The 22,857-nt window shown below is 41.4% G+C and overlaps 1 protein-coding gene across 8 annotated transcripts in view; it reads left to right on the top strand.

Moving 5' to 3' along the window:
• The window catches only part of Syn (synapsin), a 201,943-nt gene that overhangs the window by 164,151 nt on the left and 14,935 nt on the right, over positions 1–22,857 (top strand). For 6 of the 8 annotated variants that reach the window (XM_070103080.1, XM_070103075.1, XM_070103074.1 and 3 more), the window contains 5 exons: positions 2,740–2,844; positions 5,061–5,266; positions 5,777–5,873; positions 6,874–7,041; positions 13,533–13,550. In XM_070103080.1, the coding sequence (XP_069959181.1) occupies positions 2,740–2,844; positions 5,061–5,266; positions 5,777–5,873; positions 6,874–7,041; positions 13,533–13,550 (594 nt within the window). The remainder of the gene's footprint in view (positions 1–2,739; positions 2,845–5,060; positions 5,267–5,776; positions 5,874–6,873; positions 7,042–13,532; positions 13,551–22,857) is intronic. The other 2 variants (XM_070103081.1, XM_070103076.1) reach the window with 1 other exon arrangement.

Genomic DNA, 22,857 nt, shown 5'->3' with positions numbered 1-22,857 from the left:
AGTAGTCAGTAAGTGGAATAGTTTGGGAAGCGATGTAGTGGAGGCAGGATCCATACATAGCTTTAAGCAGAGGTATGATAAAGCTCACGGCTCAGGGAGAGTGACCTAGTAGCGATCAGTGAAGAGGCGGGGCCAGGAGCTCGGACTCGACCCCCGCAACCTCAACTAGGTGAGTACAACTAGGTGAGTACACACACACACACACACACACACACACACACACACACACACACACACACACACACACACATTAAAACGGAACAAGCTTATGAACGACAACCAGCACGGAGTTTTATGACAAGGTACCGGAAGACACAAGAGAGAGAGAGAGAGAGAGAGAGAGGGGTGGGTAGAATGCATTTTCCTGGACTGCAGGAAGGCCTCTGATACAGTTCCCCACAAGAGATTGGTGCAGAAGCTGGAGGATGAGGCGCACATAACAGGAAGGGCACTGCAATGGATCAGACAATACCTTACAGGAAGACAACAATGAGTCATGGTACGTGATGAGGTATCACAGTGGGCACCTGTGGCGAGCGGGGTCCCAAAGGGGTCAGTTCTAGGACCACTGCTATTTTTGGTATATGTGAATAACATGACGGAAGGGATAGACTCAGAAGTGTCCCTGTTTGCAGATGATGTGAAGTTAATGGGGAAAATTAAATCGGGCGAGTATCAGGCAGGACTACAAAGAGACCTGGACAGGCTGGAAGAGCTCCAACAAATGGCTCATCGAATATAACCCCGCCAAATGCAAAGTCATGAAGATTGGGGAAGGGCAAAGAAGACCTCAGACAGAGTATAGGCTAGGTGGCCAAAGACTGCAAACCTCACTCAAGGAAAAGGATCTTAGGGTGAGTATAATACCGAACACATCTCCTGAGGTGCACATCAACCAGATAACTGCTACATCATATGGGCGCCTGGCAAACCTGAGAATAGCGTTCCGATACCTCAGCAAGAAATCGTTCAAGACTCTGTACACCGTCTACGTCAGGCTTATACTGGAGTATGCAACACCAGTTTGGAACCCACACCTGGTCAAGCACGTCAAGAAATTAGAGAAAGTGCAAAGGTTTGCAGCAAGACTAGTCCCAGAGCTAAGGGGACTGACCTACGAATAAAAGTTAAGGGAAATCGGCCTGACGACACTGGAGGACAGGAAGGTTAGGGGAGACATGATAACGACATACAAAATACTGCGAGGAATTTACAATGTGGACAGAGACAGAATGTTCCAGAGATGGGACACAGAAACAAGGGGTCACAATTGGAAATTGAAGACTCGGATGAGCCAAAGAGATGTTAGGAAGTATTTCTTTAGTCACAGAGTTGTCAGGAAGTGGAACAGTCTGGCTAGTGATGTAGTGGAGGCAGGAACCATACATAGTTGTAAGACGAGGTATGATAAAGCTCATGGAGCAGGGAGAGAGAGGACCTAGTAGCGATTAGTGAAGAAGCGGGGCCAGGAGCTATGACTCGACCCCTGCAACCACAAATAGGTGAGTACACCACTTCCTCCAGACCATGACACTTCCTGACCATCCTCAGGCTGAATCAGTAGATCCTGACATCCCTGGCCCATCACCTGTGATTTTTACGTCCATCTATGCCCTCGTGTACCTGTTTCCCGCCTCTTGCCTTGCTGCAGGAATCTTTTAATGTCTCTCACTAAATATATTACAAGCTAAGAGTTATTTCTGTTACTTATTTAAAACATTTCTCATTGTCTTTAACTGTATCATTCTCTCATTTTCTCAATTTTCATTCATTCTCTCATTTTCTTATTTTTTCTCATTCTTTCATTATCCAGGAGATCGAATCTTTCTCATTCTTCTTCATTATCTCCCATTCTTTCATACTCTCATTCTCTCATTGTCCAGGAGACTCTCTCTCTCTCTCTCTCTGTTTCTCATTTTTTTTCATTCATTCTCCCTTTCATTATTTTCTCATTGTCTCATTCTGTCTCATTGTCTCTGTTTCATTGTTTCATTATTTTATACTGTGTTTCACTGTGGTTTCATTGTCTCATTGTTTCTATCTCATTGCTTGTTTCACTGTTTCACTGTTCCACTGTTTCACGTTTCATTGTTTTACTGTTTCACTGTTCCATTCTTCCATTGTTTCACTGTTCCATTCTTCCATTGTTTCACTGTTCCATTCTTCCATTGTTTCACTGTTCCATTCTTCCATTGTTTCACTGTTCCATTCTTCCATTGTTTCACTGTTTCATTCTTCCATTGTTTCACTGTTCCATTCTTCCATTGTTTCACTGTTCCATTCTTCCATTGTTTCACTGTTCCATTCTTCCATTGTTTCACTGTTCCATTCTTACATTGTTTCACTGTTCCATTCTTACATTGTTTCACTGTTCCATTCTTACATTGTTTCACTTCCATTCTTCCATTGTTTCACTGTTCCATTCTTCCATTGTTTCACTGCTCCATTCTTCCATTGTTTCACTGTTCCATTCTTCCATTGTTTCACTGTTCCATTCTTCCATTGTTTCACTGCTCCATTCTTCCATTGTTTCACTGTTCCATTCTTCCATTGTTTCACTGTTCCATTCTTCCATTGTTTCACTGTTCCATTCTTCCATTGTTTCACTGCTCCATTCTTCCATTGTTTCAGTGTTCCATTGTTTCACTGTTCCATTGTTTCAGTGTCCATTGTTTCACTGTTCCATTGTTTCACTGTTCCATTGTTTCACTGTTCCACTGTCTCACTGTCATTGTACAGGACAAGCCGTGGGTGTTCGCTCACATGATGGACATCCAGAAGAAGCTGGGGAAGGAGAAGTTCCCTCTCATAGAGCAGAGTTACTTTCCTAACCACAAGGAGATGGTGAGTACTGATGCTGTGCTGGTAGCTGTGGTGGTGCTGGTAGTTGTGGTGGTGCCTGGTAGCTGTGGTGGTGCCTGGTAGTTGTGGTGGTGCCTGGTAGTTGTGGTGATGCCTGGTAGCTGTGGTGGTGCCTGGTAGTTGTGGTGGTGCCTGGTAGCTGTGGTGGTGCCTGGTAGCTGTGGTGATGCCTGGTAGTTGTGGTGGTGCCTGGTAGCTGTGGTGGTGCCTGGTAGTTGTGGTGGTGCCTGGTAGTTGTGGTGGTGCCTGGTAATTGTGGTGGTGCCGGGTAGCTGTGGTGGTGCTGATAGTTGTGGTGGTGCCTGGTAGTTTTGGTGGTGCCTGGTAGCTGTGGTGGTGCTGGTAGTTGTGGTGGTGCCTGGTAGTTGTGGTGCCTGGTAGCTGTGGTGATGCCTGGTAGCTGTGGTGCCTGGTAGCTGTGGTGGTGCCTGGTAGTTGTGGTGGTGCCTGGTAGTTGTGGTGGTGCCTGGTAGCTGTGGTGATGCCTGGTAGTTGTGGTGGTGCCGGGTAGCTGTGGTGGTGCCGGGTAGCTGTGGTGCTGGTAGCTGTGGTGGTGCCTGGTAGCTGTGGTGGTGCCTGGTAGTTGTGGTGGTGCCTGGTAGCTGTGGTGATGCCTGGTAGTTGTGGTGGTGCCTGGTAGCTGTGGTGATGCCTGGTAGTTGTGGTGGTGCCTAGTAGCTGTGGTGATGCCTGGTAGTTGTGGTGGTGTCTGGTAGTTGTGGTGGTGCCTGGTAGCTGTGGTGATGCCTGGTAGTTGTGGTGGTGCCTGGTAGCTGTGGTGATGCCTTGTAGTTGTGGTGGTGCCTGGTAGTTGTGGTGGTGCCTGGTAGCTGTGGTGATGCCTGGTAGTTGTGGTGGTGCCTGGTAGCTGTGGTGGTGCCTGGTAGCTGTGGTGGTGCCTGGTAGCTGTGGTGGTGCCTGGTAGCTGTGGTGGTGCCTGGTAGTTGTGGTGATGCCTGGTAGTTGTGGTGATGCCTGGTAGTTGTGGTGGTGCCTGGTAGTTGTGGTGGTGCCTGGTAGTTGTGGTCATGCCTGGTAGTTGTGGTCATGCCTGGTAGTTGTGGTCATGCCTGGTAGTTGTGGTCATGCCTGGTAGTTGTGGTCATGCCTGGTAGTTGTGGTCATGCCTGGTAGTTGGGGTGATGCCTGGTAGCTGAAAGAGAAAGAGAGAGAGAGAGAGAGAGAGAGAGAGAGAGAGAGAGAGAGAGAGAGAGAGAGAGAGAGAGAGAGAGAGAGAGAGAGAGAGAGAGAGAGAGAGAGTTATATTACCAATATCAAAGACCTTGCCAAACATCATTACGTATTCCATTACTCTTAATGACGTTCTTATCCAGCAGACAAACTAATATGACCCTTAATAACGGATTCAATTGTGTGTGTAAACAGTGTTCTATCTCGCCTCCTCTCTCCTCTCCTTGTCCTGGTTTCTTGTTCATCCTTCTCTCCTTCCTGGCCACTATTCAGCTATCTTTTTCCCATGTACATCTTTCTCCTATGTGTATTTTTTTCCGATATATTATGAACATAAACACTAGTGATCTGAAGTCACTATCAGCTCCTGTTCATCTCTGTCTCTGTATGTCTGTCTCTGTCTCTGTCTCTCACTCTCTCTGTATGTCTCTGTCTCTGTCTCTGTCTCTCACTCTCTCTCTCTCTCTCTCTCTCTCTCTCTCTCTCTCTCTCTCTCTCACACACACACACACACATACACGTTCAGTCAGCTTTCCTTAATAACGCCCTCTATACTGAGCATTTTTTATGTAAATGCGACTTAAAAAGTCCATCTAACATTGCCTATAAGTCATACATAAATAACACTCACACTGAAGGGACTTTTAAGAAGAAAAAGGCAAAATACAATATAGGTGAGGGGGGACATTTTCCCCCCTCACCTATATATACTGGCTCCCTGACTCTTTTGTGTCAGTGTGACTTTGTAAATGGTCCAAGTCGGACCGAAACGTCGTCATAAACTCTTCTCTCCTATGTGCGGTTATCTATGTATTGTTTCATTCTTTTTCTTCTAGACTGTCAGGTGAAAATGCTAGTCAATTCTGAATTCACTTCTTCAATTGCATTTGCTCCCCCCCCCCCAAAATAAAATTATATTACAGTATAAAAGATCTTACTTACTCAGTTTGATATCTGTTTACCGCCCCCTTGTCTCATTTCCGCCTGTCTCTCTCTCCCCTCGACAGCTGTCAGCGCCTAGATACCCCTGCGTCTTTAAGATCGGCCACGCCCACGGCGGTCTGGGCAAGATTCGCGTTGAAAGCAACGCTGATTTCCAAGACATGGCCAGTGTCGTGGCTGTAGCGAACACCTACTGCACCACAGAGCCTTACATCGATGCTAAGTTTGATGTCCACATCCAGAAGATCGGCGCAATGTACAAGTGCTTCCAGTGAGTCCAGAGGGAGAGAGAATTGTAACTACTGCATCATGATAACAGCAACGAGCCTATCATAGAGATCATTGCTTGCAGACAGGAAAACAGAGTGTGAACTTGAACCAGGGGCTCCCAGACGGGGAATATGGGAACAGGAAGGAAGGAAGGAGGGTGAGAAAGAGGAAGGCAAGAAGAGAAAGGGACGAGAGAGAAGATAGGAAATGATAGAAGGAAGTAGTAATAGGAAGGTAGAAGGAGGTTGGAGGGAGGAGGAGGTAGAGGATGGTAGAAAAGGAAGATAAAGAAGGAAGAATAGGGTATGAGGAAGAGGTAGGAAGCAGTATGAGGCGAAGGGAAGAATGAAAGAGGGTGTTGAGTGTTGTGGTCAGTGTGGCTGTCTCTGTTTACCTCAGAGTAACTCACCCCCTCACCTTGCTTTTCTCCCGTTATTACCGAACTAAAGCCTTCTCTCTCTCTCTCTCTCTCTCTCTCTCTCTCTCTCTAAATACTGTGCCCTTTTTACAGGAGAAAGTCCATCTCCGGCAACTGGAAAACCAACACAGGCTCAGCTATGCTGGAACAGACCGCTATGACGGAGCGATACAAGATCTGGGTGGATGAGGTAAGCTTTCTCAAGATTCATTATATTTGGTCAGCGATTACTTCGTAAGTGTTTGGTCGACAAGATCTCACGCTGAGTTAACTTTAAAACGAATTGGCTTAAACTCTAGTTATTTTTAACTTATAATTATGGGTTACTAAAGGTCATTAGTGATTAAATGAGGACCATTAGGCGTGGAGACATACCTAGCTTCAGGTCCCACCATGTAACAATCATATAGAATAGTGTAGCAACACACTGCTGGTGTTCCCACAATGTAACTATCATATAGAATAGTGTAGCAACACACTGCTGGTGTCCCCACAATGTAACTATCATACAGAATAGTGTAGCAACACAATTCTGGTGTTCCCACAATGTAATTATCATATAGAATAGTGTAGCAACACCGCTGGTGTTCCCACAATGTAACTATCATACAGAATAGTGTAGCAGCACAATTCTGGTGTAACTATCATGTAACTATCATATAACTGGTGTAACTATCATATAGAATAGTGTAGCAGCACTGCTGGTGTTCCCACAATGTAATTGTCATACAGAATAGTGTAGCAACTCACTGCTGGTGTTCCCACAATGTAATTATCATACAGAATAGTGTAGCAACTCACTGCTGGTGTTCCCACAATGTAATTATCATACAGAATAGTGTAGCAACTCACTGCTGGTGTTCCCACAATGTAATTATCATACAGAATAGTGTAGCAACACAATTCTGGTGTTCCCACAATGTAACTATCATACAGAATAGTGTAGCAACACACTGCTGGTGTTCCCACAATGTAACTATCATATAGAATAGTGTAGCAACACACTGCTGGTGTTCCCACAATGTAACTATCATATAGAATAGTGTAGCAACACACTGCTGGTGTTCCCACAATGTAACTATCATATAGAATAGTGTAGCAGCACTGCTGGTGTTCCCACAACATCTTCAATAAGACAGCAGTACACTGGTGTATTCAGTCTCACACTGACCTTCCCTCCCGCCCAATAGGTGGCAGCACTCTTCGGTGGACTGGACATCTGCGCCATCGAAGCCATCGTGGACAAGAGTGGCAACGAACACATCATTGAAGTCAATGACTCGGCACTCACCCTGATGGGAGACTCACAGGAGGATGACCGTCGCTATATAGCTGAACTTGTAGCTATCAAGATGCAGGTGTGTGGGAGTGTGTTAGAGGTTTATGTACGTGGGAGTTGAGTGCCTGTATGTGGGTATAAATGTGTGGGAGTGTGTTAGAGGTCTATGTACGTGGGAGCTGAGTGCGTGTATGTGGGTATAAATGTGTGGGAGTGTGTTAGAGGTCTATGTACGTGGGAGTTGAGTGCGTATATGTGGGTATAAATGTGTGGGAGTGTGTTAGAGGTCTATGTACGTGGGAGTTGAGTGCGTGTATGTGGGTATAAATGTGTGGGTGGATGTCCAGTAGGCCTAAATGAATGACAGTCTGAAGGGTATAAATATTAAGCCTCACCAGAAAATTAAAATTCGAAAAATAAAGGCACAAAAATAATAATTTGTATTTAAATGACAGTCTGAAGGGTATAAGTTTTTAGGCCTCGCCAGAAAATAAAATAAGGCACAAAAATATAATAATTTACATTTAAATAAAGTTAACTGAACTCTTTTAATAACATTTAAGACAATACAACGGGAATAAACTCTCTAACTCAAGAAAAAATCCCTAACAGAAAAATATTAAATTTCTTCATTTGACATAGCCTCCTAAATTAAATAACTAATATATCTTTTACACGAAGTCACTTTGTGTTTTTTTTGAGGGGGGGGGGTTATCCTAGTGGGTAATTTACATTATATAATAGCGCACAAAATGCATGACAATGGAGTAACAGGAAAAGTTGGTAGATGGATCTATAACTTCCTGACAAACAGAACACAAAGAGTGGTAGTAAACAGAGTCAAGTCCCAGACAGCTACAGTGAAAAGCTGTTCCACAGGGCACAGTACTCGCTCCCATCCTATTCCTCATCCTCATATCTGACATAGACAGAGATGTAAGCCGTGTCTTTCTTTGTGGATGACACCCGGATTGCCATGACAGTGACCTCCATCAAGGACACTGCAAGACTCCAAGCGGACGTCAACCAAATCTTTAAATGGGCCACAGAAAACAATGTGAAGTTCAGTGAAGAGAAATTTCAACTACTCAGATATGGAAATCTTGAGGAAATTTAAACTTTATTAGAGTATAATACAAATTCTCACCACACAATAGAGCGAAAACTAATGTGAAAGATCTGGGAGTGACTATGTCAGAGGATCTCACCTTTAAAGACCACAACAGTGTATCTACCTCATCTGCTAGATAAATGATAGGATGGATAATAAAAACTTTCAAAACTAGGGATGCAAAGCCTATGATGATTGCTTGCAAATTGCTTGTTCTCTCTAGATCGGAGTACTGCTGTACACTAACTGCCCCCTTCCAGGCAGGCGAAATTGCTGACCTGGAGAATGTACAGAGAACTTTCACGGCACACACACAGGTCTGATCTTTGCTCAGACCTCTACAACACAATTGTCATCAAAGATTTATTAAGTTATACCATGAATTAAGGAAAGATCCTGGACTTCACCTTACGAAAGCAGACAAGGCAAATACTATAGTAATTATGGACAAGGTGCATTATAGGGGAAAAATAACATACTAGAAAACAGAGGAAATGACGTGTCCCTTAGTGTGCTTCACCACCACGTCATTAGCACCACAGAGCTATAATACGGGATACCAGGTGCTTCAACTCACCACTGATCTCTAGTCTTGGGCCCCTTACACTTATTGTGTTGTCTCTCGGTGTACTCAAGGCACCCCTGGGGTTAAATTGAGGGACATATTGCATCATCCAAGACATACTGGTAATTAACACCCATTTATACATCAAAATACTTCTCAATAACTTGTAAATATGGGCTTAAGAGTATGCAATTGGGAATTTATAATCGAAAGCATCTCAGCACCCACGCAACATATCTACTCGTTAAGCTTTAACCTTGACACGTCACACCTCACGTCATGCTTGACAGACAGGAGATATTGTTTTAATATTAAAACAGCAAGTCCGTGGATCAGGCACTTGGTTATGCATGACAGCGGATGAGTGTGGTGTGGAGGATGTGTGTGTGTGTGTGTGTGTGTGTGTGTGTGTGTGTGTGTGTGATAATGGGTTTGTCAGGCTAAGGAAGAAAGTTAATTCAGATATACACAAATACAGTTACAGTAGCACCTCTGGTCTTGGCGGATACATACGTGTACATCATCTCTCTACCGCCTGCGTTGTGGCAGTGATTCATACGTGGCAGTGGTTCATATAACACAATAATATATTTCTCAGCTGAGAGGTGCAGTTATTCTTATAGGGAGAAAGTGAGGTGAAGCTTGGGACTTCCTTCTAAGTATGGCCAAGTCACTATTTGGTTGCTAGGGCTGTCATCTATCAAGGATTATCGCTTGATGTGATTAGAGGGGTGATACCATTATGTCTGCCACGAGACATTACTAAATTCCTTCTAAATGATGGTGTTCCGTTCGTCAGGGAAGAGACTAGTGTTTCCCTGACGAGGATCTAATTTGATGACCCGTTCCATGGTTCAACATCTGCTGGACTGTCCCCACTACAATGGCTTCCACATCCACATTTACAAAAAAATATCAGGATTACTCACTAGTGTACCCTTATGCCTCTACTAGGTAAAAAACATCAGAAAAAATGACGTGGTCTTAATGATGAGCGTCATTAAGACTGCACGTAAACTTGTCACCACCAAATGAGAATAATTTAATCACTAAAATGTGCACTAAAGTAAACTCTAAGCATATATACGCTGAGAAATGCAATGTATATACTGTGAACTCCTCCAGGTTAGGCCAGGTAAGATTTGTCAGGAAACAGGATGTTACCTGACGCGGGTCTTGTTCATATGACCCACAGCTGGAGCTTTTGATGATCTGACCGAGGCCTTCCACTGGCTCACCCGTCCACTCCCTTCAAAAAAACTGGTTGAACTCATCCATTATCGTTATAACTCTATTCAAGAGACATATTCCTCCTGTCACGGGTCTTAATAATATAGATGACCCATTACTAATTTCACGCAGTAAATATATTTATTAAGACTGAGAAATCAGGATATGCTTTTTCATACCATAGGTAACTTTAAAATTAAACAGCGTTGGTATATAACATAATAAGTGAATGTTTTAAGCCAGCAATAATATAAATCACTGGTATTGTAAACTACTGTTGTCTTAGCTACTGGAAAGAAGAGTACGAATGTATTGTATTTTCTTGGTATCCGTCTCTGAGCCTGTCTTAGCTGTGTGTATATCATTACGTTATGGCTACTGTCCTAAGAGAACCCATTGTGATAATCACGCTGACATAAGTGTTAGTTTACATCGTAATAATGCTACCTTCAGAGCATGGATTGCAGGGTATAACCCTGCAATCCATGCAGGGTTATACCCTGCAATATATATACAATATATATATAGGCATAAAGGCATTAAAAATATCAGAAATGCTTACATACAGCAGACTGTCTTCCTATGGCTAGGAAATAGTCTGCTGTGGGTAACTATGAGAACTTAACCTTGCTAAAATTTAAGCAATATAAAATTGTTTATATATCTTAAGAATATGCATAAATATCTGTTTTAAAATAAAATTTCTGACCAACTTTTTCTCCCACATCCCCATTAACACAGTGTGGCATATCAAAAATTACGAACATTTTCTGTCAGGAGGGAAATTTGCAATCGAATTCCTTCCCCAATAATTACTTCTGCATTATACAATACAGCAAAGAAGGTTCAGTGATAAAGAAAATATTATATTTCTCATCTGATACTTTAAGGATTGTCTACAAGGGATATAGTATACACTGTGAGGTGTCTCTCAGTGTATATACACTGTGAGGTGTACGTCTCTCAGTGTATATACTGTGAGGTGTACGTCTCTCAGTGTATATACACTGTGAGGTGTATGTCTCTCAGTGTATATACTGTGAGGTGTACGTCTCTCAGTGTATATACACTGTGAGGTGTATGTCTCTCAGTGTATATACACTGTGGGGTGTATGTCTCTCAGTGTATATACACTGTGAGGTGTATGTCTCTCAGTGTATATACACTGTGAGGTGTACGTCTCTCAGTGTATATACACTGAGGTGTACGTCTCTCAGTGTATATACACTGTGAGGTGCATGTCTCTCAGTGTATATACACTGAGGTGCATGTCTCTGTGTATATACACTGAGGTGCATGTCTCTCAGTGTATATACACTGAGGTGCATGTCTCTCAGTGTATATACACTGAGGTGCATGTCTCTCAGTGTATATACACTGAGGTGCATGTCTCTCAGTGTATATACACTGAGGTGCATGTCTCTCAGTGTATATACACTGAGGTGCATGTCTCTGTGTATATACACTGAGGTGCATGTCTCTCAGTGTATATACACTGAGGTGTACGTCTCTCAGTGTATATACACTGAGGTGTATGTCTCTCAGTGTATATACACTGAGGTGTATGTCTCTCAGTGTATATAAATTATAATGTGTATGTCTCTCAGTGTATATACACTGAGGTGTATGTCTCTCAGTGTATATACACTGAGGTGTATGTCTCTCAGTGTATATAAATTATAATGTGTATGTCTCTCAGTGTATATACACTGAGGTGTATGTCTCTCAGCGTATATACACTGAGGTGTATGTCTCTCAGTGTATATACACTGAGGTGTATGTCTCTCAGTGTATATACACTGTGAGGTGTATGTCTCTCAGCGTATATACACTGAGGTGTATGTCTCTCAGTGTATATACACTGAGGTGTATGTCTCTCAGTGTATATACACTGTGAGGTGTATGTCTCTCAGTGTATATACACTGTGAGGTGTATGTCTCAGTGTATATACACTGTGAGGTGTATGTCTCAGTGTATATACACTGTGAGGTGTATGTCTCAGTGTATATACACTGTGAGGTGTATGTCTCAGTGTATATACACTGAGGTGTATGTCTCAGTGTATATACACTGAGGTGTATGTCTCAGTGTATATACACTGAGGTGTATGTCTCAGTGTATATACACTGAGGTGTATGTCTCAGTGTATATACACTGTGAGGTATGTCTCAGTGTATATACACTGTGAGGTATGTCTCAATGTATATACACTGTGAGGTATGTCTCAGTGTATATACACTGAGGTATGTCTCAGTGTATATACACTGAGGTATGTCTCAGTGTATATACACTGTGAGGTATGTCTCAGTGTATATACACTGTGAGGTATGTCTCAGTGTATATACACTGTGAGGTATGTCTCAGTGTATATACACTGTGAGGTATGTCTCAGTGTATATACACTGTGAGGTATGTCTCAGTGTATATACACTGTGAGGTATGTCTCAGTGTATATACACTGTGAGGTATGTCTCAGTGTATATACACTGAGGTGTATGTCTCAGTGTATATACACTGTGAGGTATGTCTCAGTGTATATACACTGTGAGGTATGTCTCAGTGTATATACACTGTGAGGTATGTCTCAGTGTATATACACTGAGGTATGTCTCAGTGTATATACACTGAGGTATGTCTCAGTGTATATACACTGAGGTATGTCTCAATGTATATACACTGTGAGGTATGTCTCAGTGTATATACACTGAGGTATGTCTCAGTGTATATACACTGAGGTATGTCTCAGTGTATATACACTGAGGTATGTCTCAGTGTATATACACTGAGGTATGTCTCAGTGTATATACACTGTGAGGTATGTCTCAGTGTATATACACTGAGGTGTATGTCTCAGTGTATATACACTGTGAGGTATGTCTCAGTGTATATACACTGAGGTATGTCTCAGTGTATATACACTGTGAGGTATGTCTCAGTGTATATACACTGTGAGGTATGTCTCAATGTATATACACTGTGAGGTATGTCTCAGTGTATATACACTGAGGTATGTCTCAGTGTATATACACTGAGGTATGTCTCAGTGTATATACACTGAGGTATGTCTCAGTGTATATACACTGAGGTATGTCTCAGTGTATATACACTGAGGTATGTCTCAGTGTATATACACTGAGGTATGTCTCAGTGTATATACACTGTGAGGTGTCTCAGTGTATATACACTGTGAGGTATGTCTCAGTGTATATACACTGTGAGGTATGTCTCAGTGTATATACACTGAGGTGTATGTCTCAGTGTATATACACTGTGAGGTATGTCTCAGTGTATATATAGTTTATTTTGTAAGATAAAAGTATAGTTTCTGGTGGTAAATATGGTACATGCAGCCTTAATAACCCTCGTGTAGTCTACATGTTTAAAATCCTATTAGCTAACATTCTGATTTTTCAACAAACTTTATAAAAATAGCTTAGTTACCCTTCAGGATAAATTATTTAATATAGCATGGATAAAGTGACTGCCAGACAAAACCTATTAATTTATTGCAAAAAACATTTAATTAAATATCCAAAATTCTATAATATCTCTAAAAAATTTCCAATATTTTCATTCACTGTGATGTAATATGTCTGAACCTGATATCTAAAACTCCATCTTAATGATCAATTTCCTCAAAATTGTTTCTCTCCATCGCGGCAGGAGCGCTGTATGATGCAGGTAACCTTATTGTAGCGCTCACTAACCTCCTGAGAGTAGTGTGGGGCTCACAAAGCTAGAGAGTAGTGTGGAGTTTATAGAGCTAGAGTAGTGTGGGGCTCACAGAGATGGAGCACACACCAGCACCCCCCATCCAGCACCCTAATACTCAACGGGTTTCCGAGGACCTCTGCATCCCTTTCTTATTACACAATATTCCACCTAATTTTAAATCCTCCAAGAGTTCCTGCGGCACTCTAGAATCCTTGACGCTTTCCTAGAAGTCCTGTTCCAATTAGATCTGCAGCATCGTTCCCAGCCGCTCTCTGTTACCCATAATAGATAGTCCTTTACCAATAGTTGTAAGTCTCGTCTACCCTACCGAACCTTGGTGTGATTCTTCAGGTTATTCTAGTATCACGGTAGTTACTTCAAGCCTCCAGCATGCCTTAAACGTCTTTCTAATAGTTACAATTGCCTGTAAACGGTTTGTTGATGCCAGCAGACTATAGAAAATGACACTCTTCTACAGTTCTGGACATTTATTAATATCTTGAGCTGTACAAAAGTATTTTTTTTTCCACTATTATAGTTATTTTGGTATGAAAACAGCTCATCCTGTGACCCCTACACCCTCCTAGCTGGCCTAGGATTCTAGCTTCTAGCTTATGAGCCTCGGTTGACAACCTACGTCCCTCATAAGATTTCCTATGATTTTCATTGGACCCTCAGAGACCCTGTCAATTACAGTACTAGGCTCACCAGGTCCTCGTAACATCCATGTATGCAATATCACTGCCACCCTCCCTCTTTCCCTTCACTCAATCCTCCCAAAAAAAGTCCAACACTCACGCGACTCCTCTGTCTCGCTTTTATTAGTATTATATCTACGGGGAAGTTAGATCCGTAGGGGTCATACAGCGCCCGGGAAATGGTAAGTAACCATGTTCAACCCAAGGAGTTTTTGGTTCAAGATCCTACTACCACCACCACCACCACCAAGACATCCTTTGAAGGTTGTCTACAAATAAAATCCCTACAATCATCCATGAAGGTTGTCTACAAACACTATCCACTACAATCCTGACCTGTTCTATGTCTCCAAATTCGCCTGCACTAGGACGCACTCTTTTTCGATAGCTAAAAACTCGATTAGAAATACAGTTTCAAAGATACAACGGTTCATAATAATACACCCAAGGAATCAAGAGGCCTCACCCATGTGAACACTAAATCAACAACATTTCCCCCTTGTTGTATAGTTGAAAATTGCAACTGTTATGTTTATATACTATGAACTGCTGTTCATTATCTTTGAAGTTGATCAACCACCAACTACTCAACACTGTACTGACACGGTGTAGGCAGCTTCAGTTTGTTAATGGCAACTCTGAGCTGTAGTTACCCTCTCTCAGAAAATTAAGTTTTTTGTAAATAGACTGAGCCGTAACTTAATTGTTTTATTATGCACGTTTTGAAGTACATAACCTAGAGAATAATATGATGACGTTCTTGTGTTTTGAATATACTGATATATAGGTTATGTAAATTATCTAATGTTAGGTGGGTTTATCAAAGGGGCGATTACATTTTGGGCCAATGGGATTTTTTTTTCGGTAAGCAAAAGAAGTAATCAAACCCAACTTAATCTACCCTTGACTAGGTATTAAATTTTAGGTTAGTTTAGGCTATTTTTCCCTAGGTTATAAAAAATAATTCCGTAGGTCCAAAATACAATCGTCTCCATTGCACTACTGCATAAATAACATAGGGCCCTCATCTCCGTATTTACCAGCCTAGATTTTTTGACAGAGCCTTAACTTGTGTATCTGACTGTACACTCATCGATAGGTCATCAACCTAATGCCCTATTTCAGCGAATACCGAGTTTATTTCAATCCTTGATGAGTATAACACAAACAACACTTAGGTATCTTGACACGTTTCGGCTGCACAGCAGACATATACAGAGTGTGGAAAAAGACATTTATTTACAGTTAATGACATTTAATAAAGGAAATGTTTGGCCACGAGTGACTTCTTCAGTCCTAATACAGAGATAAGTAAGAACGAGTATATATAATGGCAGGAGTCAGGTGATGACCTTACTGGAGACGGACGTGATCAGTCCCTCAGCCTTGACAGAAGATGCCAAGTCTTTTATTAGGTTAAGAGACTGACCATCTTTTATCAAGACTGAGGGACTGATTACGTTGTAGTGGCCAGGCTTAGGCTTGGTTACAAGTACTTCTGGTAGTTTGGGAGATACACAGATGATCAAACCAAATGCAAATTATGTGGTCAGGCCTATGGTCAGTGTCTTAAACACTGTTAAACTGTCCACTTATTGAGGAATATAAAGACAGTATAATAACCCATGTGAAGTGTCAAGACATCTTATTAATGAAAATAAGATACCAGATATACTAAGCAAATTTCCTAAATTTTCTTGTAACAGATAAGTGAACTGTTGATACAAATCCAAATGTACTCCTGTTAACCCTTTTGGGGCCTAGTTCCTAGCCTTTATGTATCCATATGCTTTTGCGCTACCCTCCACAGGATGGATATGGGGTGCCTAATAAACTAGCCACTTCAGTGGCAAAATCTAATCACGTTAAGACTACCTCTCCAGTTCCACTGTCTATCACCACCTCTGTACTGGACTGATGAAGCCTGCTGTGTGGGTGTAACGTTTCGTCAGTAAACGAGGCCGTAATTAAGTATCCAGTCCTTATTTTACGAATACAGAATTTCCGATAGTTTGAAAATGGATAGATTGAAGGCTGGGTAGAATGGCTGTCTCTAGGCTATAAATCCACTTATTTGAAATAATCAACTTTGGTTTATATACTTTTCTCCATATATGACATTACAACTAAAAGTAAACATTGTCTCTTATCTAATTTTTGGAGGCCTCTTTTTTAAATTGTCTCATACTCAAAACCAAAAAGAAGAAAGTCGAATTTCTATATGGGCTAGACGCACAAATACAGGAATGTGTATGTATAGGTAACTCAGTATGAAGGGAAGAGCCATATGTAGATAGGTATACCGGGAATAAGGAAGATCTATGTATCAACTCCCAACTTAGATCCCCTTTAACACATGTTGGAGGAATTCACCCATAACTAAGATTTGGGGAGGAAACTTTAAACCAGTTTCAGGCCGTCCTGGATTGTTATTAATGATCCAGGAAGGACCGAAATTTCCTTTCAGGTTTCATCTCTGTGGGTTATTTCTGATTATTGCAACCACTGCATTGGCTTATTCTTCAGGCTGGTCGTCGAAACATGGAAAAGTTATTTCATCTCTGTTTTGTAGATAAGCCTTTTTCTTCCATATTGACAAGCGTGTACTACACTCATATTTCTACACAGTTATCGACGTTCATGAGCCTCGTAGCTCAGCGGTTGTATGTTCAACTCACAACAGATAGCCTTCGGGTTCGAATTCTGGGCGAGGAGGGATATACGTGGCCAAGTCTCCCCACACTGTTGCCCTTGATAACACAGCAGTTATTACCCAGGAAGCAGTCGACTGTTGTAGGTCACTTTCCAACGAGAAGTCACATTACGTGGGTTAACCCTTCAGGGTTAATAATCAAAGAAATTCTTATTTTGATGCTTCAGAGTGGAGTTAGTAAGTGGTGACTAAGTTAGCTAGCTCTTAAATTAGGAAAAAAGTATAGTACATAGAAGTAATTTGTATATAAATTTTGAATATAATCACTGACAAATATATATATATATATATATATATATATATATATATATATATATATATATATATATATATTATATATATATATATATATATATATATATATATATATATATATATATATATTTTTTATTATCACACTGGCCTATTCCCACCAAGGCAAGGTGGCCCGAAAAAGAAAAACTTTCACCATCATTCACTCCATCACTGTCTTGCCAGAAGGGTGCTTTACACTACAGTTTTTAAACTGCAACATTAACATTAGCATACACTGGAAGTGTATGCTAAGCTAAGTCGTCATACAAAGTAATATATACTAATATATATACTAATATATATATATATATATATATATATATATATATATATATATATGTAGTAGGTTGGTAGACAGCAACCACCCAGGGAAGTACTACTGTCCTGCCAGATGACTGTGAAACAAAAACCTGTAACTGTTTTGCATGATGGTAGGATTGCTGGTTTCTTTTTCTGTCTCATAAACACGCTAAGATAACAGGGATATCTTGCTACTCCTACTTACACTTTGGTCACACTTCACAGACACGCACATGCATATATATATATACATACATCTAGGTTTTTCTCCTTTTTCTAAATAGCTCTTGTTCTTTTTTATTTCTTCTATTGTCCATGGGGAAGTGGAAAAGAATCTTTCCTCCGTAAGCCATGCGTGTCGTATGAGGCGACTAAAATGCCGGGAGCAATGGGCTAGTAACCCCTTCTCCTGTATACAATTACTAAAAAAGAGAAGAAGAAAAACTTTATAAAACTGGGTTGCTTAAATGTGCGTGGATGTAGTGCGGATGACAAGAAACAGATGATTGCTGATGTTATGAATGAAAAGAAGTTGGATGTCCTGGCCCTAAGCGAAACAAAGCTGAAGGGGGTAGGAGAGTTTCAGTGGGGGGAAATAAATGGGATTAAATCTGGAGTATCTGAGAGAGTTAGAGCAAAGGAAGGGGTAGCAGTAATGTTAAATGATCAGTTATGGAAGGAGGAAAGAGAATATGAGTGTGTAAATTCAAGAATTATGTGGATTAAAGTAAAGGTTGGATGCGAGAAGTGGGTCATAATAAGCGTGTATGCACCTGGAGAAGAGAGGAATGCAGAGGAGAGAGAGAGATTTTGGGAGATGTTAAGTGAATGTATAGGAGCCTTTGAACCAAGTGAGAGAGTAATTGTGGTAGGGGACTTGAATGCTAAAGTAGGAGAAACTTTTAGAGAGGGTGTGGTAGGTAAGTTTGGGGTGCCAGGTGTAAATGATAATGGGAGCCCTTTGATTGAACTTTGTATAGAAAGGGGTTTAGTTATAGGTAATACATATTTTAAGAAAAAGAGGATAAATAAGTATACACGATATGATGTAGGGCGAAATGACAGTAGTTTGTTGGATTATGTATTGGTAGATAAAAGACTGTTGAGTAGACTTCAGGATGTACATGTTTATAGAGGGGCCACAGATATATCAGATCACTTTCTAGTTGTAGCTACACTGAGAGTAAAAGGTAGATGGGATACAAGGAGAATAGAAGCATCAGGGAAGAGAGAGGTGAAGGTTTATAAACTAAAAGAGGAGGCAGTTAGGGTAAGATATAAACAGCTATTGGAGGATAGATGGGCTAATGAGAGCATAGGCAATGGGGTCGAAGAGGTATGGGGTAGGTTTAAAAATGTAGTGTTAGAGTGTTCAGCAGAAGTTTGTGGTTACAGGAAAGTGGGTGCAGGAGGGAAGAGGAGCGATTGGTGGAATGATGATGTAAAGAGAGTAGTAAGGGAGAAAAAGTTAGCATATGAGAAGTTTTTACAAAGTAGAAGTGATGCAAGGAGGGAAGAGTATATGGAGAAAAAGAGAGAAGTTAAGAGAGTGGTGAAGCAATGTAAAAAGAGAGCAAATGAGAGAGTGGGTGAGATGTTATCAACAAATTTTGTTGAAAATAAGAAAAAGTTTTGGAGTGAGATTAACAAGTTAAGAAAGCCTAGAGAACAAATGGATTTGTCAGTTAAAAATAGGAGAGGAGAGTTATTAAATGGAGAGTTAGAGGTATTGGGAAGATGGAAGGAATATTTTGAGGAATTGTTAAATGTTGATGAAGATAGGGAAGCTGTGATTTCGTGTATAGGGCAAGGAGGAATAACATCTTGTAGGAGTGAGGAAGAGCCAGTTGTGAGTGTGGGGGAAGTTCGTGAGGCAGTAGGTAAAATGAAAGGGGGTAAGGCAGCCGGGATTGATGGGATAAAGATAGAAATGTTAAAAGCAGGTGGGGATATAGTTTTGGAGTGGTTGGTGCAATTATTTAATAAATGTATGGAAGAGGGTAAGGTACCTAGGGATTGGCAGAGAGCATGCATAGTTCCTTTGTATAAAGGCAAAGGGGATAAAAGAGAGTGCAAAAATTATAGTAAAGTGTACCTGGTACACAAGTGCAGGTGTTTACTAATGTGACAGTTTTATTGTGGGCAATGGATTTGGAAAAGGCGTTTGGATAGGGGGGCGCTCTCTGAAAGCAGTGAGCTTTATCAAGCTATTACAAACAATACATGGACACAGAGGGTATATAAAGGCTCAGAGTGAGGTGAATACTAGTGAGGTACCATTTCGATGTTCACTAGTGGTAGTAGTAGTAGTAGTAGTAGTAGTAGTGGTAGTGACAAAAGTAATACGATATGGTAGAGCAATTAATTCGTACATGAGTAAAAGGATATAAAAGCTATTACTTGGGTAACATAAAAATAGGTTGGACAAATATAAACTGGAATGAGGCAGGTTGTTTCAGTGTTCACTCTCTGTGCTTTGTGTAGTATAACAGGAGAGACTATGTGATGGCAGGGTTTACTGTTTTCAGGAGGATTCTTGCTAAGACTTCGGAGATGGTGAAGCTGCCGTTGTTTTGTTTAATTGTATTCGAAACAGCGATCAGTGCTGATTCAAGGCACTTGCGTGTGCGGAAATTAGTTTCTTTTATCACTAATTGGGCGTCTCTGAATTTCATAAGATGATTGGTGGAATTTCGGTGTTGTACACAGGCGTTGTTTAAGTTGTCGTTCCTACATGCGTATATGTGTTCATTGAGGCGGGTGTCGAGGTTTCTTGCTGTTTCACCTACGTAGATCTTGTCACAGCCTCCACAGGGTATAGTGTAAACTCCTGCATTGACTGGTTCGTGGTGCTTGGGTTTTGTCCTGGTTAGATCCTTTATTGAAGTGGTAGAAGCGATGGCGACTCTGGTGTTAGCTTGTGAAAGTACTTTTGAGACGTTTAGTGCAACCTGGCTGTTGGGAAGAATTATAACTTTGTTGGGAGCGGTGTTGATGCGTGGAGAATTGATGATCTGAAGAGCTCTTTTCTTGCAGTCTTTGATGAAAAAAGAAGGAAATTGTAACTCAGTGAATGTTTGGTGAATGTAAGTACATTCCTCGTCAAGAAACTCAGGACTACAAATTCGGTATGCTCTTAGGAAAAACCCGATGATGATGCCTCTTTTGGTCTTGGTATCTTGACTGGAATAGAAGTGTGTGAGATCATTTTTATTGGTGGGTTTCCGATAAACTTGAAATCTTAGGTTGTTGTCTACTTTGTGAATGAGGACGTCGAGGAAAGGTAGCTTGTCATTGGACTCTTCTTCTAGTGTAAACTGAATCGCTGGTTCAACTGCGTTGAGCCTTGCCTGAAGATCCCGTACATCAAAACGTTTTGGAGTTATTACGAGGACATCGTCCACGTAACGTAACCAAGTGACGCTTGAAGGGATGATGTTGGCGAAGTGTTCGGACTCTAGGTGTTCCATGTATAAGTTGGCTAGGACGGCACTTATTGGGGACCCCATTCCCATGCCGTAGGTTTGTTTGTAGAGCTTGTTATTGAAGGAAAAACAGTTGAAGTTAACACAGAGTTCAATCAAGTCAACAAAATCTCCGGGAGGTAAAGGAAGATTAAGGTCCTGGTTGACTTTACGTCGTAGAACCTCGATGGCTTTTTTGGTAGGTACTTTTGTGAAGAGGGAAGTCACATCCAAACTGCTTAGTTTCTTGTTACGGATGGAGAGGTTACGGATGCGGTTGAGAAGGTCGCCTGAGTGTTTAAGATGAGCGGGGCTGATGGTCCCCAGAAGGCAGGAAAGATGTTTGGCAAGAACTCCGGCTAGTTTGTGTGGAGCACTGCCTATTCCTGACGTGATTGGTCTGAGAGGAATATTGTGTTTATGGGTCTTGGGTAAACCATACATGTGTGCTGGTTTAGGGTTGCTTGGTAACAAGTACAGAAGTTTCTTCCCTTCTCTAGTGCGTTTGAGTATTTGTCTGGTTTTGTATAGAAAGTCTTTGGTGAGCGTCTCCCACTGTTGAGTGCTGATGGGTTCGTATGTAGATTGATCATTCAAAAGGTCCATCATTTTAGTGTTGTAGTCACTGGTGTTGAGTATGACGACTCCACCTCCTTTGTCGGCGGTGGTGACGATAATGTTGGGGTCGTTGGCGAGGTCCTTAAGGGCAGTGATGTATCTTCTAGGAAGATTAGAAGAAGAAGGTTCACATAAAGCTGCAGTGAGAAGGCCCTGTATATAACCCTTCTGGAAGTTGCTGTCACTGTGTCTATGGTTCCTGGTAACAAGATTGAGTTGATAGTTAGGTTTGCGTATGTTGGTGGTAAATTTGAGTCCCAGACTCAGTGCTTGTTTCTCGTAGTCGGTTAAGGTGCGTGACGATAAGTTGTTTATCAGGGATTCGCGTCCCATTTCCTTCCATCGACTGTTAGTGCAGAGGTACTGAAGTTTGCGATTGAGTTTGATCTTCTGTTGGAGGTTAGCTGTGGTGACTGTGCTGAGAATATGCTCAGCAGTGTGTTGGTCAATCTGAAGATTGGCCCTCATATTCCTTGCAGTTTCAAAGGTTTCCTTAGCGATGTTAGAAAGTTCTTCGGCACATTCAGTTAAGTAAGCTTGGGTAGCTGGAGAGAAGGGGTGCTTGGAGTTGGAGAGTTGTGCAGGAGTAGACTTAGGGATCACCTTCTCTGCCAGGCAATCTTGTAGGAAGTTGTGTCTGTTGCGATAGCTGTGAGCACGAAGAAGGGTGTCCAAATAACGTCTGCATGAAATGTCCATTATGTTGCGGTGTCCGACAGATTGTAATAAAGTTGGTAGAATTACCGACAATATGTAAAGTAAAAGGACACAAGTGCAACTAATGTGACATTTATTGTGGCAACGTTTCGCTCTCCAGGAGCTTTATCAAGCCATTACAAACAATACATGGACACAGAGGGTATATAAAGGCTCAGAGTGAGGTGAATACTAGTGAGGTACCATTTCGATGTTCACTAGTGGTAGTAGTAGTAGTAGTAGTAGTAGTAGTGGTAGTGACAAAAGTAATACAATATGGTAGAGCAATTAATTCGTACATGAGTAAAAGGATATAAAAGCTATTACTTGGGTAACATAAAAATAGGTTGGACAAATATAAACTGGAATGAGGCAGGTTGTTTCAGTGTTCACTCTCTGTGCTTTGTGTAGTATAACAGGAGAGACTATGTGATGGCAGGGTTTACTGTTTTCAGGAGGATTCTTGCTAAGACTTCGGAGATGGTGAAGCT

This window comes from Cherax quadricarinatus, chromosome 84 (genome assembly GCF_038502225.1).
Source record: "Cherax quadricarinatus isolate ZL_2023a chromosome 84, ASM3850222v1, whole genome shotgun sequence".
NCBI lineage: Eukaryota > Metazoa > Arthropoda > Malacostraca > Decapoda > Parastacidae > Cherax > Cherax quadricarinatus.
This window is presented reverse-complemented; position numbering and strand designations above follow the sequence as displayed.